The sequence below is a fragment of the Sebastes umbrosus genome, chromosome 18, assembly GCF_015220745.1.
Source record: "Sebastes umbrosus isolate fSebUmb1 chromosome 18, fSebUmb1.pri, whole genome shotgun sequence".
NCBI classification, from domain to species: domain Eukaryota; kingdom Metazoa; phylum Chordata; class Actinopteri; order Perciformes; family Sebastidae; genus Sebastes; species Sebastes umbrosus.
In genome coordinates, this window is record NC_051286.1 from 18,504,504 (window position 1) to 18,522,704 (window position 18,201).

The following is an 18,201-nucleotide window of genomic DNA, read 5'->3' on the forward strand; positions in this document are numbered from 1 at the left end:
TAGGTAAATTAGGTCAAATATGTTAGCAGCAGTGCTTAAATATAGCGATTTTATTTTATACGACACAGCATATGTCAAGACATTTACATGTGAATGGTCAGAGGTTTGTTTTGAGAGAGATTGTCGTATGTAAACATATATAATTTATATAAAATAATGCCTTTTAGATAAAAAATAGATATACAATTTGCAATAATACCCACAGATGTGTGAGATAATATAATATAATATGATATATTATATTATATATCATAGTACTCTCAGTATCATGAACAATAAAACACAGGATATACTGTTAATGACATTGACATGCAGTGATCCACCATAAAAGCCCATCATTGTTATTGAAAGGTTGTTGGTCAAATTAAAGGAATAGTTCAACATTTTGAGAAGTGCACTTGTTCACTATCTTGCTGAGTGTTAGATGAGAAGATTTCCGCTCTCGTGAGTGTACTACAGCCAGCAGCCGGTTAGCTTAGCTTAACACAAAGCCTGAAAACGGGTAAACAGCTGGCTTGGCTCTGTCCAAAGGTAACAAAATCTGCCTACAAGCACCTCTAAAGATCACTAATAAACACATTATATATAATTTGTTAAATCTGTATTAAAAAAAAAAACTGTAGATATGAGAAGTTGTGTGGGACTATTTCTTGGCTGGGAGCAATGACTTTGTAGAGTTTTGTCATCACCGTGACGCAGGGTTGGGCGATGTGTTTTTAAATTTTCCAACCGGTTACCGTTAGCCGTTATTTTTGTAACAGAGGTCGACATGTCACAGGAGTCACAGGATCTGTTTACTGACTGGCTGTGTGTATTCTCTGGCTGCACTTCGCCGCTAAACTTTTCCCAACTTTCAGTTTGGCTGCACTTCACTGCAGAATCAAACGGCCGCAGCACGCTGAGTTTCGGAAGCGGCCGCCACAGCTTTCCATAGTCGTTGCATGGCAGCTCGCCGCAGGCCGCACTTGCTGCTGCTCTGGTGTGAATTTGGCATTAGATGTGAAAATATGCCGGCTCTACATGCTGTTTTCCCCTGCTGTCGCTCTCTCTCTGCATGCTGAGCGTCTCTCGTTCTTCTGAGCCAGACCATTAAATTAGCAAAAGAAATTGACAATCATGTCCCAAAAAAAACCCAAACGTCGATGTACTCAGCCAATCACCGATAGACGATATATCCGTCCAGTCACTGTGCGGTTCCCAGGAACACAGCAGAGATGCTGCTCCTGGCCAAGAAATAGTCCCCAAGTGATATGAATCTTCTCATCTACTGTAACTCTCAGCAAAGAACTCTATTTTCCAAAATGTCTTAAGTATTCCTTTAAGGTAGAAATTGGACTGAGCTTAGCATTTAACTAATTGATTAATCCATAACATTTCCTAGCTGACCAAGACCCTAACAGCTAATCGTGCAAAAGGGCAGCCCTAACATGTCTGTAGACAAGCAGTGGCTAGTAGTAATAGAAAACATATGATGTGATTAATGCTTCAAATTAATACCTTAATCTGGTTATTCGCAGTAATCTGTTCAGACAGACAGCACAGAGAGCGCTGCAGCATGAAGCCGCTCTCGCTCGTGTCTCATGTCTCAAAGAATGATGTTCGGTTCACTGAGATATCTCTGTTACACAGGCGCCATCGTCAGAGTGGACTTATTGCAGGAATAGATGCGTCGTGCCCGCGCCCACCCCTCCAAACACATCCATCCACCACCACAATCACACTTTAGTATGGAGCAACAGCTGACACCTAATAGATACAGCTAGCAGGAGCTGGTTATTGTGGAGTGTAGCCATGAGATAGAGGTCACCGTTGCCACCGGGTTGAGAGATGGAGGGAAAGGAAATGTACTGAAAGTAAATTACATGCTGGATACACATATTCCATCACAGGCCTCCACATGAGATGGATGTTATATATCACCACTGTGGCTTATTAACCTTTTGACCCATATAAATGAAATGCATTAAAGCGGCACCATTCAGCAGGCTGAAATTACACACCATCTAGATCATGTTTTATTTGTGCCGTCTTATTTGATGTAGTGTGTTTACACATTGTGCATATTACAAATTTAAGGTCTCCTTACAGTACATTAATCCCACGCATTACGCATCGGCACGGAACTATCTCATGCTCACTGCCCATTATCTCCGTCTCTTATTTATCACAGGCTTTTGTTTAAAGACAGCTACCAGTGATATTTTGTAAAAACAAATCACACAAACTCCAGTATTCACAATAGCAGATGCCTTTTAATGAATATCGAAAGAGCCAGAGAATGAATTCACCTCTTGTTGCTTCCAATTTATGTGGAGGTGGTTCTACCTTTTTTAGCTTCTAAAAAAGAGGCTTGAAGGTGAGGTCATTCACAAGGCAGGCTGCCAAATAATAACTTCCTTAATTGCTTATGCCTCATGCCCATATTTCTACCAAAAAGCAAGTCACCCTTATGTGGGATGAGTTCAGGAGACAGCTGCTATGCAGTTTCACCACCTTATTAATAGGAGTGGGAGAAAAAATCACATTTACCTATCTACCGCGATTTTTTTTTACGATTTTGAAATTAATTTTTTAATACCAGAATCAATATATTTGCTTCATTTGAGTCTATGCGGAGGTAGACGGAAATTACCTTTATTGTTGTAGTCAGAGTAACGTGACGTCATATCCGTTCTGTATCCGTCAACCAAAACAAACCGCAGCTGGCCGCAACGAGGAAGTACAACTCTCACAGACTAAATCCTAAGTGGTGAACACTACACATACAGTAAAGTATGGAAACACTTTGGGTTTCACACATTGCCAGGAAAAGCAGAGCTCTTCTCAACTTTTTCCCATAGTGAAGTGTTAAAAAAGTTAACAAAAATCGCAATAAATCATAATATCGAATCGCAATACTTGTAGAATTTGCAATACATATCAAATCGGCACCCAAGTATCGGGATAGTATCGAATCGGGAGACAGGTGTATCGTCCCAGGCTTACTTATTAACCCTGCATCTCTATAGTAGCAATTTAGAAGTTGATGCATGCTTTCGACCCTCCTTTTTGTCTTTGTTTCTCTCTCACTACGACCCCTTCTCTCTCCCCCGCTGTCCCCTGCTGTCCCTTGGCACAAAAATAAAAGCAAATTGCTTATCTTTTGATGCAACACGGCTGTTTCTGCTCATGAAAGACGCTGCGCAAATGTCATTCGGGTCAGCGGCTCCCGCTGGTAATCACACTGGGACGGTGATTAGGTGAAATTAATCGCGGGCCTCTGTCGCTCTGTCGCTGACAGCCTGGGAGCCAGATAGGTGTTCTCTTCCCTAGTGACTTCGGCAGATCAGGCGGAGAGAGTGAAAGACATCAAAGCCGAAAAAAAAAAAAACTTGCATTTGATTAACACCCGAGAGACAGCCCCAAAAAGGTGTGTGTGTGTGTGTGTGTGTCTGTAGAAAGATGTTGGTGTCTGTGTGTGTGGGTGGAGAGAGGTAATGTGTGTGAATTTCCATGCAGGTGTCTGTTTTTTTTGGGGTGGGGTGGGTTGGGGGACATGAAAGGAAGGAGCTAAGGTTTGATGTGATAATGAAGCACCTTCTTTAATCCTCATCTTCTCTTTTATCCAAACCACTCACTTGTGCCTATTTGTCCAACAAATGTTTTGGTAGGCCTATAAAGCAGAAATCTCCATTGTTATTCAAACGGGAATATCATCTTCAGCTTTTTGTTCGAGTTTTTTTTTCACTTGAGAGAATAAAAAAGATCGGGGATAAACTGAGTTTTGTCTTGCGAGACCTCCGTTTGCACATTCATGTGTCACGCTGCCTCGGCCCCTGTGTCTTAATATCAAAGAAACCCCGAGCTTTGAGACCTGTCATGGTTGATGGGAGTGAGCAGGAGTGATGCTAAGGTTAGCTCGCTGGAGCGTTTAGCTGTACATGGGCAGATTTACCGGCCTGTGAACCTATAAACCTGCAATTACAAACCCTAACAACTCCGGCGCAGGCGGCCTGTACACCACAGTTTTCCTCTGGGCTCGGGGATTTAAGCTTCACAATCAGTCAAGCGTGACTTCAGAAGCTAATTGCACAAGAGTGACACACACACACACGCACACACAACATCCTTACGGGGGGAAAGACTGATGGTGGAGGTGGAATTTTGTTTGAAATTCATCAAATTTTAATCCAGTGCGTACATTTCCATATTTCCATATTTATCTCTTTGCGCTCCTAGCATCTACTTCCTCTCTGCATCTCATTTTGGCCCTATTAATAGCTCAAACCGCTCCTTACCAAATACACAAACATACAGAAACACCCACTCTTGTCACCACAAGGAAAAAAAAAATCCCATCAGGTCCGGTGTTCAAAGACACGTGTTATCCCAAGGTAGATAGGGCTGTCAATGAATCACTCCATTTCTGCCACAGTTGGTAAATTGACTGTTTGAGGCAGGAAACAGATGAGGGGGGATCTGGGGAGAGTCAGAGATAAGATGTAGCGTTCATACTCTCCTCCTTCTCCTCCTCTCTATAATGAATCGGTGTATTTACTTAGCAATCTGCTCCTCTAAAATGGCCCCGTGATCGCTCCGTCTTCTCCGGAGCGTTGTCACCCTCTTCCCCCCCGTTTCTCCCCACCCCCCCCAAAGGTAATTGCTCTTACCTGAGACACTGTAATGGATCCTGGATGAAGTATTGACCGCTGCTAGATTTTGATTAAGGGGCTGTAGGGCAGAACATGTCTTTAATGAAACTGAGGAATCAGCATTCTGAGGCTGGATGCCGTGTAGTCAGTTGCGGCCCACAGGCACCTTGATTAGGACCTGATCCTCAGCAAATCCAGAGGTGGGCCACGGCTACTGAATTAAAAGCGATGAATCCATCCATTAATAATACCTAAGGCGTGTGTAGTTTTTCTCTGGAGGCTTATAATCGTTAAAGATTTGGGTATTCATTTACTGTAAGCGGTTTGCTCTCGCTCACATGTTCACACACCGGCTCGCTCGATCACTCAATCATCCACCTTGTTGCTCGCTCGCTGATGCACTAACTCACTCATTAATACACTCAATCGCTTTCGTATGCAAAAGGTCAGACTTTATCAGTTAGGATTTTAGCATGAGGGATAACTTGCATTAGCTTCCCTCATCCTCTCCCTTAAATTGCCTTTTTTTTTTTTGCTCGCGTTAAAAACTGATTGTATCTCGGGCGGAGATGAAAGGGTAACAGCTAGCTCGCCACGTTCCCTGAGCGTGCAAATGGACATAATCTAAAAGGGGAGTATTAGCATGCTAAAAGACACCACAGCTATGATGAACAGCTTAATGCGATAGCCGAGTAAGATGATTAACTTTGAATCCATTTAATCAACCACAAGCGCTTTCTCAAATAACCCAACTTGTCGAGGCGTTTGGGGGGAAAACTTCCCTCAGATCTGTTGGGGAAGTGTGTGTGCAGTAACAGATGTGTCGAATCACAGAGAGCCTGAATCAGAGCGGAGGGCCGTGCAGCCAAACATTATTCTTTCAAGTGTCCGACATCAAATATAATTTTGTGCACAGCGTTTGTCGTCCTCGCTCGTGTTTGCTGCTCACAATGGAGTGCGAATTTGGAACACGCAGCAGCTCGCTCATTGACTGGGAAGTCAATGTGCCCTTGGGCTGCATCCTATTGACTTAAGTAGTTCAAGTAGTGGGCTTCTCACCTCCTTCCACACATCGACCCCTGTGTGCATGCTGAAAGCCGGCTCTCCCAATGCAATGAGGATTCTGACCCTTTTGGTCAGACCTTTAACCACAATCAAGACGGGAGATTACGGATGACATAAAGATTTTACACCCTGATTTGTTTATTATTGCTACCACAGCTAAGCACATACTGTATATTCATGTGCGAGACGTGGTCTGTGTGACTGATTGATCCGAAGGAGTCTACTACTCATTCGTCAATTGAATAACTCATGGGAGAGTGTTTATTGATAGCTTCCTCCTCTCTGCTCTGTCTGTGTGCTCCTCCTCACAGACCTTGATGACCCGGTGGTGACGGTGCACCAGAGTATAGGAGAAGCTAAGGAGCAGTTCTACTACGAGAGGACTGTGTTCCTGCGCTGCGTGGCCAATTCCAACCCGCCCGTCCGCTACAGCTGGCATCGCGGGAGAGAGGTCCTGACGCAGGGCTCGGACAAGGGAGTGGAGATCTACGAGCCGTTTTTCACTCAGGTAAGATAGAAGCGACATGAAAGTAATCAGACAGAATAATAGATGCAAAGACAGATGTTTTGTTTTATTCATTAAAGGCCACACAGGTAAAGGCTTTATATATATATATATAAATATTTCACCCAGTAGAATAATTGTATTTATTATCTAGGGACTATTTTCATCCATAACATCCCAACATAATGTTTAAAGGTGTAAATTTTAAATAAATTTGATATTGGTCCACTTGCAACATATGGACAAAAGCAAAAACACATAAAAACGTTAAAAGGACTTTAGCGATCCTGAGTCTTTTAATGTTGCTTAATGCGGGCTGTCATGAAGACATGCACTTTTTGCCCTCCCTCTGCTCACTACAAAGGAAGGATAAATGGGCTGATTCAGAATACAGGATGTGAAACAAGCATAATAAGCTTTTGAAGGCATAGCAAACGGTGTGTTCATCACAAGCTAAATTTGCTGAATTCCTTTCAGACAGTGCTCTCTCTCATTCAGTATTAAGAGATGCTCTCATGACCAGTGGCACTCTCCTGTGTGTAACCAACAGAATGGGGAAAAAATACACCAAAAACAGGTTTGTTACAAATAGATTGAAGCAGCAGAGCTGGTTTAGAATTTATTAATATTATTACGACAAAATGCTCTCTTACCATGAGGGGGTGTTTGTATTACAAAGTTTGTTGACTGCTAATTTATGTGTGTGAAAAAGATTGTTGCTGTTTCAGTCACAATAGATAGAGTTTGCTTCAACAAAAGATTGTGTTCACAGCACACACATGAATTATGTAAGGGATAATGCACGACAAGGTGTCCATTATTCCTCTTATACCATGGTCACATGCCAAAGAAAAAAATAATTAAGACCATTAATTTATATTTTAATGCGTTTTGGAACCAAAATCTAAAGTTTTTCACAAGCCATAACTCAGTTTTCCTGGCAACACCTGAGGGTTTGCTAATACCTGGAAAAATCATTACCATCCCATAAGATTCTTATGCAATGGAAATGTTCACCACTCCAGTAATTAGGACGGACCTTAGCAACGACTTAGCAACAGGAGATATTTCTAGTCATTTGAACTGAAGGACTAATGTTACACTCAGTGTTGTAAATAAGATACTCATTCATTTAATATAGCCAACGCATTGATTTAGAACGGTGAACAGTTGCATTGGAACTACTTAGTAGATGTCCATTATTAGGAATTGATGGATACCCTTCAGCCAATCACAATCGAGTATTCACCCAGACCATGGTATAACAGGTGATAACCGCCTTTTTCAAAAAAAACAAAAATGATGATCTCTGTATGTGAAGTAAACAAAGTTTGATAGCGAAGGTCTTATTAATAGCAATACAGTATATTGAGGCTTATGTTCTACATATTCACCAACACCACATCTTGTTACAAAGGTGACATATTGCAACGTGAAATGCTGTAATAATAGTGCTTTCTCATTTGCCTTCATGTATTGGGAATACGAGTTAGTCGTATTTGGACTGTGCTTTTTTGTTTCACATCACATTACCCCAAACCCTAACACCACCCCTTGTCGTAAAAGCCATGAGACAGTGAAAGCTGTACTCATTAACCCTATGAATAGCAATATCAGTTTCACAATTTTGCATGCATATTGAGTAATTACAGACACAGAAAGATTGGGTTCTCTTCACAATCAGCTCCCTCAATTGTGGATTTCCCTTACAATTTGGAAATTGAGAAACTTTTCCCTTAAAGGGAATTGTGTGCAGTCAACAAAGAGCTGATTGAGCTTGCTCTGTCACTGGGAAGGGAATTGCAGTTTTTGAATTGATTGAGTTGAATGTGATTTGGATGTTGAGCCGGGGTGGCAGAGAGAATGGAAATCTACGAGAAAGAGGAAAAAAGACACGCCAGAGAGAGGAAAAGAGGCTTAAGAAACAGAGAGAGAAAAAGGAAGTGAAATTGATGTTTGGCCAAATGGAGAAAGATGGCCGGGGACTAATGGAGTGGGTGAAGGAGACTGAAGAAGCTGCACAACTAGCCTCATCAGACACTCTTCCTCTTCTCCATCCTGCTCTCCATACCTCTTTGCCTCTTCATCCTGCCCTCTATTAAAGCTTTAATTGGGTCTGAAAATATGAGCGCAACCCAAACCCAGAGATTAGCTTTGTGACGGCGCGACCTCAAATAAATCCTGACTAAACTCCTAGTAATTTGCTCATATAGATGGCTAATAGCATTATTTTTCACCAATGTCTGAACTTGCCTGAAACACACTCAGACAATTGAGTTACAAATTCATAACTGACCAAAAATCGAGCCTACGGGGGCAAAGTAGAGTCCGTTAGAGTGCAGCCGGGCCTCCATTTTGGCCAGGCAGATTTGTGAATTAAGTTGGCCTCTATACCTTCCTCCCTCCATTATTCTTCATTCCAGTTTCATTCCCTAACACCTTTTTTCAGTCTACCACATTTTTTTTCTTTATATTCCCACTGATACTTTAGAAATGCAGAGGTGGCATTTCAAACTCTGTACAGAGAAGCAGCTCATAATTAAGTGAGGCCCATAGCTGTGCTTTTATTGTAGAAACTCTGTCCTTTGTGCTGTCTGTTACTTTCTCCTCCACCTCTCTCTCCATAATATTCCCCTCAAAGTGCCAGAGAATAGGACAATTATCGAAGGTATAAAGGAGCCATTTCTCATCCCTCGTCAGATCCCCTCTTCTTTATAGTAGTCGATATGTTTTGTTGTTTGTGATGTTTTCTTGCGGTGTCTGTTTGAGCATGTTGTCTAGCTCTTGAGGAGGGAACCATTTAAAGCCCTAGTTAGCAACATATCACTCAGCTGAGGCACACATCACATTTTCCTATAGCTCTTAGTTCAGCTTCCTCACTCATTTTCTTGGCTCCCGTGTAGTTAAGTTAGTAGTTCTCCTGCTGCTTTTGTAACACTTAAAGCATTTTGAATAGAACAGAAAACACTGATGTTGAAGTTAAAGAATGTAATTACAATAGAATGCTGCAGAGATGATGTATTTATGTAGGCCAACCAGGAAGTTAGCATCGCCCTGGGTTCCCTCGACAATGTTTATGATAATTACACATTTTGTTCGGCAAGACATTTTGTTCGGCAAGACACCACTTTTATGATTTTTGAAGTGTAAATGCAATCGGCAGAAATATAAAGCTAATGTTAAGCTATAAACGAAACACATCACGGTCACGTGAGCGCGAGTATACACAACGAGGCTGTAAAGGCCTTTTTTAAGACACATAGAGGCTTAAAAATTCACGAGTTTGGTATGTATTAAACGTGTTAAAATGTGTTAAACACAAACCTTATCAGACATCTAACTAAAAACACCTTCAAAAAACCCACTGACTTCCAGACGAGGGACCCAGAAGTGCTAAAATGCCAACTCATTTCCGGGTTTTAGGACTCATTCCTGTAGCACTCTATTAGGAGACATAATACCTTGACACCAGAAGCCAAAGCAGAAAATATCTCTCCGAAGACAGATATTATACAGGTTATATACTTTTCTCAAAGACAGGGCCAACCTTTTCCATAGGTCAACTTACTTAACTTATTTTATGTTACCATCATTCTGACCAATTAGCAAACACCCTGTGCTGATCACGCATTAACATGACACTTTGCATGCTCTCCTCATGAAATGCTGTATTGTGCACACACATATCTTCATAAATAGAGGGCCTCTCTAGTGTCCGTTACAGCACATCTGATTTCCATTAGCTGAGGTGCAATAATGTCCAAAACAAGTAGTCATCAACTTATACCAAGGAGGACAGGGTACCAAAAGAAGATTAAAGATTGCCTCTACATTAGCATGAAACACAGGGACAGATATAGCTCTTTTGCTGCCCTAGGCGAAATTCAGATTTGGAGCCCCCCATAGGCGCCATAGGCGGGGCGCTACTCGAGGGTTCAACCTCCAGACCCTAACCTTAGCCTCGTAAACCGCAACACACATCAGACATCACAATGGTTTTAAGACAAAAATACAAATTTGTATCTTCATAAATAATTGTATTTATTATAATATAAACAAACAATTGGTTACTGATATTATTGGCTTAAAATTGTTTAGTCAGTTTCACTACAATTTACACTTTTATTAACTAAATAAGTGCAGCCGGGCAGATGAAAAATTGAAAAAGAGAAGGAGAGTTACAGGGTTGAAAGTATTTTTTCCTTTCTTTTTTTGTTCATTTGTTACCTCAATGCAAAAAATAAGGAAGGGCGCCCACCGGCATTTTTTATTTTTTTCAATAATTATTTATTTATTTTTACAGAGGGCGATCAGCGCCCGCCAGAAGGTGGTGCCCAAGGCGACCGCCTATATGACCTATGCCTTAAGCCGGCCCTGATGAAACATTCCCTCAATTGCATCTTTACAACGGTGCATTTGAAGTTCAAATCAAGTTGGTTTTGATTCTATGTTCCCAAAGACGAGTGCCCTAAAATATGTCATTTAAAATATGAAAGCAGAACAGGAGATTTTCACCTGACAGTGATAACGTACTCCCCCGTAATTTCTTTGCCCTTTACCGACAGTCATAAGTTCCGTTCTCATAGCTCTTGTGTACTTTAGCGTTCAATCTCTCCATCGATATGGCCATCAATCCCCCCAGTCCAATTCGGTTTAATGCTTCTGTCCTCTCCATTCCTTCCTCTGCCCCTTGCATTTTCAAAATAGATTTTCCTTCCAATCTGCCCCCCCCATACCCCTCCTGCTGTGAGTAAAGCTTGCACTCTGACTACCGCGGACCTCATCTCCTGATATCTGCTCCAAAAGCAGAGGAGGTGACAGAGAAAGAAAGGAAAGAGGAGTGTGGGGTCCACGGCTAATCTCATATAATTAATTTATCCACGAGCTTCATTGGATATGAAAGACGCGAGTGATCGCCGTGATGTGTTGACTGCCGCAGCACGTGGCTGACTCATGTTTTAATCTGCCGCTCCCCCCCCCGCCCCGACACCCACACGTCAGAGTCAACCAGATCAAAGATTCACATCCTCATCATAGCCTCCTGGGCGGAGCTCATGGTTGACAGGCCCAGCTGGAATCAAACACACATTATAAGTGAGATAGCAGTTTCTGTGGAGGGACCCCCCGCTGAGCCCATCATTATTGCTGTAGCTGAATGGTGAAAATACCGCAGGGCCATTGACTGGATAGAAATCCACACGTTGGTATTAAGCGAGTTGACACATTCATTTCCTTTTAGTAGCACCATGATTTAATAGAAATGTTCTTGAAATCTGCTACCTCCTCTCTTCATTTTGGGCTTCATTAAAACCGTATACATATTCATCTCTTTGACCTTTCTTTGGAGCTGTTTGGCCTTTGTCATCTCCATCCCAGTACCTAGCTTTTCTGCATTTCTTGTACTTGATTATGTTGATATTTTTGCACACATTTGCATACCAGTGTTGGTTTGGTCTGAGCTGCAGGGGGAAACGAAGATTTTGAAGCTGAAGAACCTGCGGCCTCAGGACTACGCCAACTACAGCTGCGTCGCCTCCGTCAGAAATGTGTGTGGGATCCCTGACCGCAGTGTGATCTTCAGACTCACCAATAAGACAGGTACGTAAGACTTTTAGTCATTATCCTTTTATAATCATACCACAAATGACTGTTTTTTGCAGTGATATTGATATTATTCCAAGTAGATTGCGAAATAAAAACAGCAAATTCGAAACAGGCGTCTTAATAAGTGTAGGACAGACATGGAAACAGACAGATGAACTGACATATTCTGTAACTGTCATAACTGCCAAAGTTGTCCATCTCCTGCCAATTAAGAGTCCACGCGCTCTTCCTCCACAGCCTCGCCGTCCATCAAGCTGCTGGTGGAGGATCCCATCATTGTTAATCCCGGCCAGACGGTATCCTTGGTGTGCATCACCACAGGCGGAGAGCCGCCCCCCAACCTCAACTGGATCAGCAGTAACGACAGCCTGCCTCAAAGGAGCGTGGTGAAGGGCGGCACGCTCACACTCCCGGCCATCACCTCAGACGAGGCGGGGGTCTACAGCTGCGTTGCCAGCAACAACGTGGGAAACCCGGCCAAGAAGTCCACCACCATTGTGGTGCGAGGTGAGAAAGGCATTATTGCATGACCACATACCTGTATCTGGAGCCCCAAAACATTCAATATAATAAAGGAGACATTATGAAATAATCCTATGAATAAATAGAGTAAGATATATAAAATAACAAATAAATGGTGAAATAATGTGATTAAAACTCAGCACATTATTTTGAAGTGTAATTTCATCATTCTAGTTTTCATAATAATTAAGAGTGTTCATTTTTATTTAATCATAGAAATGTTTATATCAAATAAAAATTAGACATTTTACAATATAATGTGAGAGTTGTCACCAGTTCCTACCCCATGGCTCCTGCTGACTGCAACAACTAAAGAGGAAGACTCTTTGTGGCCCAGGACAACATTGTTATCTCTGTCTGTTTATCTACAGTAACAGGCTCTAGTTAGTTGATTCAGAATTACTTTCACACTCTTGTTGCTCTAGCTAACAGGTGCTAGCTGGTAAAATTCACTAAAAGATGCTGAGGGTGTGGGATTCGCTCAAAGGTGAGGGGGGCGGTGACAACTCCATGAAAGATGACACTTTAAAATAAAATGTGACATGAAATGAAAGTCTCATTAGGAAAAAATGCGATTGTAGATAAAAACCGACTCCTGAAAAAGGGAAATTTTAAGTACAAATTTCTGTGATTAAATCAAAGGATGGAAGGATAAAATAACATTTCAAAAACAATGAGTTGAGTTTTGATGATTTCTCAAATTATTGCACAATTTATTGATTAATACTGGGTATAGCATTATGTATTTAATTTCATGTCTGAGAGCACTATAGGATAGATACTAAAGGATAGGGTAGATCTATATAATATGCCAAGGGCCTCAAATGTTGTGTGAATCCCTTCTTTGCTGCTTGAGGACGGTGGTAAAGCAGCACATTTTGTATTATTCCCCCGATGTTTTTATTTTCTTGTTTACTTTATTACTTTTGATTAAGCATTTGTTGTTTTTTTTATGAATTTATAATTAATTTATTCACAGTTTTGCTGAATGTCCTTCAGATATGCTATTACAGTTTGACCTTACAAACATCAGATCTCAATGTTGTTAGTGCTCCGGCTACTTAAAGACTGCCAAGGCCAACGCCGGAGGCAAAAGAGTGTGAAACCATTAATTAAAATACACTGACTCAAAGAGTAGTTAACACAAATTTAACAAGAGCAGCAGGGCGAGGGGCCATTGCTGCCTGTTTGGTCATTATCAGGAAAATATATATATATATATATATTTTTTTCCAAGCTGCTTTTTACCTGAGTGGCACGGGAGGCAGAGGAGCATCTGATCTGAGCAGCTCATTACCGAAATTACCGTTATCAAAGTACCACTTTAGCCACGCTTGTCATATTGGCAGCTCCCTATCAACGCAGATACACAGAAGGTGAAGGGGAGTTTTACTTGATAACAGACACACACGATGTACAATAATTCTAAAAAATAAATGCTTTGAAGGTTAATACTCAAGACGGGCAATTTTACTACCTGTAAAAAAAAAGCTGTTTTGATTTAAGACGTGCACAGATGCGACATGATGCATGAGGAAATCGACCTTTCATACTTAAATTGACTGCTATTACTAAGCTCGAGGATTAAGGGCGGTGTGTGACTACAGTAGGATTTCATCTGTGAAATAACAGAGGATCCCAACGTCCTGAATGGGAAATTGCAATAAAAAAGATGCATTAATTACTGGAAGCCTTACAAAAAAAAACAGCATTCACGGTATGATCCAAATGTGAACTTTAACTTTCAAGAGAACCTCACACACACACACAAATGGAATCACATTTGAATCTGAGTTTAGCTCATAAAGTTTATCCCAGAGTTTCCTCCTTTTCATCTAAGAGATTATGCCACAGCTCCATCATCGGGTCGCTTCTGCGCTCAGCTCGTTTGGAGGCATTTATTTATGCAGCCATATATTCCCTGGGATGAAAATCAAATCAACAGATCATTTGTGATGGGCCCCCTCTGACAGATAAACCCCTTCTCTGCATTGTGAAAGTGCCCATATAGTTGAGGACTTAAGAATTGAGAGGTTTACATCAAAGGGAAGGTGTCAGGTGTCCCATGGCAGCAAATAAGTCAGAGCACGCTCGCCGCAGGCAATCGCTGCAATAAATATCACGCTCTCATTGATGTGTCATAGTCTGGAGCTGACAATGGTTCTCATATGGGAACTTGATCAAATATCATCTACAAAAAAAATTCACCACCTTCTTTAAATATATATGATGTCTGAATACGCTGTCATTGATCTGTCACATTTCAGACTGCAGAGCGTTTTCTGTACTTGTTAAAAGTTAAACAGGACAAATATGTATTATTCTTCTTGACTAAATGTCATGCAGGATACCCGTTGATTTGTCATGCAGTGCAAGGCTTTATGAATCATCAATCCAGATACCAAATCATAATCATACAACTGTTATTTCTTTAAAAAAAATCATATGTGTAAGGGTGGGAAAAAATCAATATAGCATAGTATTGCGATATTTGGCGTGGCAATATTGTATCGATACACGGACGTCAAGTATTTATCTTTTATTATATAAACTATTATCCTCTTAACAATCCAGCCGTTTTTATGTCTTTCACAGGTTGTAGCGGGCTCAGCCGTAAAGATAGAGTAAACATACCAGTATCAGATGAATACTAGAATACTTAAGGAATAGCCCAGTCATGTTATATTAGCTTGTCGGCAATAATGCTCCAACTTTACGCTACATTTTGGCGAGGAAAAACTTGCATGGCCCTTTTCAAAGGAGACCTGTGACCTCTGACCTCAAGATATGTGGATGAAAACTCTGAGATGAACAGAGTGAAAACTGCATCTCATCAGATAAAACAAATGTTGATAAACTGCTTAATTTGCAGTTGAAAAAAGGTAAGAAATCGCAATATATCTTATCACAACACTCGGCATATCGCAAAATGTTTAAGATCACAATATGATTGTATTGTGATTTAAGTATCGTGGGGCCTCTAGTGACTCCCACCTCTAGTAAGGCTATATTTGTTAAGTTTCTGCGTACAGGATACATCATATCCTTATTGCAAAAGACAGACATTGATGAACACCCATTCTGGAGACATGAACATTGATCAGTAGCCTTGTATATTCCCCTAAAGCCTAGAAGCCATCACTGACGTCTGTGCGACTATAATTTACTGTAGATGTTTAAATAAAAGGTAATCAGACAGGGGAGGGGGCTAAATAGATTAAAGGGATGGTTTGGGTGTTTTGAAGTGGGGTTGTATGAGGTACATAGTAGGTGTATTATACCTACAGTAGATGACTGTCGTCGTGCCTCCAGCTTGATGAAGCAGAAAGGAGTACCGACACCGGAGCAAAGCAAGTGTGTGTTTCACAGTGCTGTGAAAGGGGACGACAGAAAAATATATTTTAGTCACCTAAAAGAAATGCTCACCAAAAGAAATTATATCAGTTTAAGTGTACACTATATTTAGAATATTTTCACCTCTTTATCTTTCCATCAGACAGCTCTTTCTGACGGGGAACTGAACTAAAAGTGAAACTTATCTATGCTCTCTCCAAAGCCAGCAGGCTCAGATGACAAAAACAGTATAGATACGTTTCAATTTCACTTCAGTTTGCCATCGGAAAATATTCTAAATATAGCGTACACTTAAACGGATATACTTTTTTTAGGTTAGCCTTTATTTTAGGTAACAAAAATATGTTTTGCTGCCAGCCCCGTCCACAGCACTGTATTGCTTTGCTCCGGTGTCGGTACTTAAGTCTGTTTCTCGATGCTGGGGGCGTACCGACCGTCATCTACTGTAAGTAATACACCTACTATGGATAAGTACCTCATACAACCCCACTTCAAAACACCCAAACTATTCCTTTAACAACTGACATCTAATTCTGTCCTGAGTAAATCAGTTTGGAGCAAAAACAAACTAAACCAAAGAAATCTAGGCAGTCTTAATACTAATTGGAGAGACGCTTAAATGACATGGTTAATCAATATGTGACAAAGCAAATTAAGGATCGATAAAAACAGAAAATAAATTGGGAACATTCTCATGAGATTGATGAACAGCCGCCCGCTCTTGTCAGTGCAGATCAATAGTTATAGAACTTCATGCTGCTGTATAAATGACGTCTAATCAACTCAAAAGCTACGTTCTGAGCCTAACGAACCGTCACTGAGTGCAAATTTGGGATCTACATACTTAAATGACATGTCAAGTTAGCTTGGACAATGAGAGGTATTGATTATCAAAATAAATTAGAAAAGAAGACTAACTGAAGCGACATCACCGTTTGATGGGAAACACTCTGAAGTCCAACAAAACATCACTTATGTCAAAATGAATTTCGAACCAAGCGCTATGGATCCTGTGTAAGCTCTAAAAGCCAACAGCAGTATTGTTTTTATTCTAATTCTGGGACCGACTGATGAAAAGCAGTCAGGAACGTTGTCACACATCGCGCCGTGGCGTCGGGATCGCTCTCCTGAGTCTGATGAGCTGTCACCGACGAAAATGCAATTTTGGGATCAACATGCACCAGATGAGGAGGGTGGGACCGTATATTAATAGACTACATTGTTCATAGAATTATATCATGGATTTGATTGGTTTCTTAATAACTTAACCAGTGCAGCAGCCATGAAAGGTGCAGTGAAATAATAGAGACACACAGCTCTCTCTCTCTATACCTGACATACTCAAGGTGGCAATATGTCAGCATGAATAGTCATGATACACCCTTTTTTAGAACAGTTTTCTCCATTGTTTGTTCGTGCTTTTGCAACATGTTTGTGGCACTTTCTCAAACTGATCCCTCCTTAATGATTGTCACAATGCATGAAAACAAGCTTACAGCGTCTTTCCATATTAAGGGGGCTTCGTGGGTGGGATGTAGGTGTTCTTAATTTCCACCTGGAGCAGGAAATTTCCATCACCATGGATACTGTTAGATCTTTGAATTTCTGAGAAAATTGGGTGTTTTTCTTCTTTGACTTGAACTTCTGCCCATGTTCTGGTAATTTTGATCACCAAAACAAGACAATGTAAAGATTTATGAGCATGACCAAACTAATATTTCATAATAAAGCTGCATTCTCCGACGAGTACTTCCGTTTATGGGTAGTGGGTTTAGCATGACTGATACTGGATTTTTTTAGGCAGGTATTGATATTTGAGAGTTGAATATGGATGTACTGTATCTCCCAATATTATTTTTCTTTTTTCTTTTTTTTTATAAACACATTATTCAAGTTTAGTTGTTGTTGTTGTTGTTTTTGGCTGGACCACGGAGGGCCAGACCTACAAACACAAACCTACTGATGATGAAGTTACACGATTGGTCGGCCGAGTTTTGGAGTTTCCTCATTGGCTGTTGCTCTTTCAAAATTAAAAGGCGGGAACAGTCCTTTATGCAAATGAGCCCGTCCAGCGCGACGCGTCCGGCTCACGAAACTTGGACCAAGCTTTCAAACTTGGCGATCTAGTTCTAAAATGATTCAAGCTCAAAGATTTCACCGTGGCGTAGCCTATTTCTCACCTAAAATGTTTTCAGAAGTAGACTCTGGTGGATCGTTTAGACGGAATAACAGAAAGTTTACGAGCAGGCCGCCATGTTGTGTCCTGCCTGAAACGGCAAGCAGAAAACCAGGCATCAATCATGTGCATTCCACGATAGGGAACATCACCACTTGAACGGCCAGTTGAGTGGAGCAGCGCGTCCCCTATAGTGTCCTCAACGGACCTGGTGGACGTGTACCGCTGGATTTAACATCACAGTCATGACCACTGACTATTAGTATAACAATCAAGCCACAAATTCACAGACTGACCATACACGGTCCAGCCATATACTTGATTCTGACCGGGGATTTGTTTTA

General features: G+C 41.1%; 1 protein-coding gene across 2 annotated transcripts in view; it reads left to right on the top strand.

The window, feature by feature from the left end:
• LOC119476717 (MAM domain-containing glycosylphosphatidylinositol anchor protein 2-like) overlaps positions 1–18,201 on the top strand; it is a 312,808-nt gene that overhangs the window by 199,851 nt on the left and 94,756 nt on the right. Inside the window, exons 6-8 of one of the 2 annotated variants that reach the window (XM_037750166.1) lie at positions 6,008–6,204; positions 11,664–11,799; positions 12,043–12,312. In XM_037750166.1, coding sequence (XP_037606094.1) covers positions 6,008–6,204; positions 11,664–11,799; positions 12,043–12,312 — 603 coding nt within the window. The remainder of the gene's footprint in view (positions 1–6,007; positions 6,205–11,663; positions 11,800–12,042; positions 12,313–18,201) is intronic. The other variant, XM_037750167.1, reaches the window with a different exon arrangement.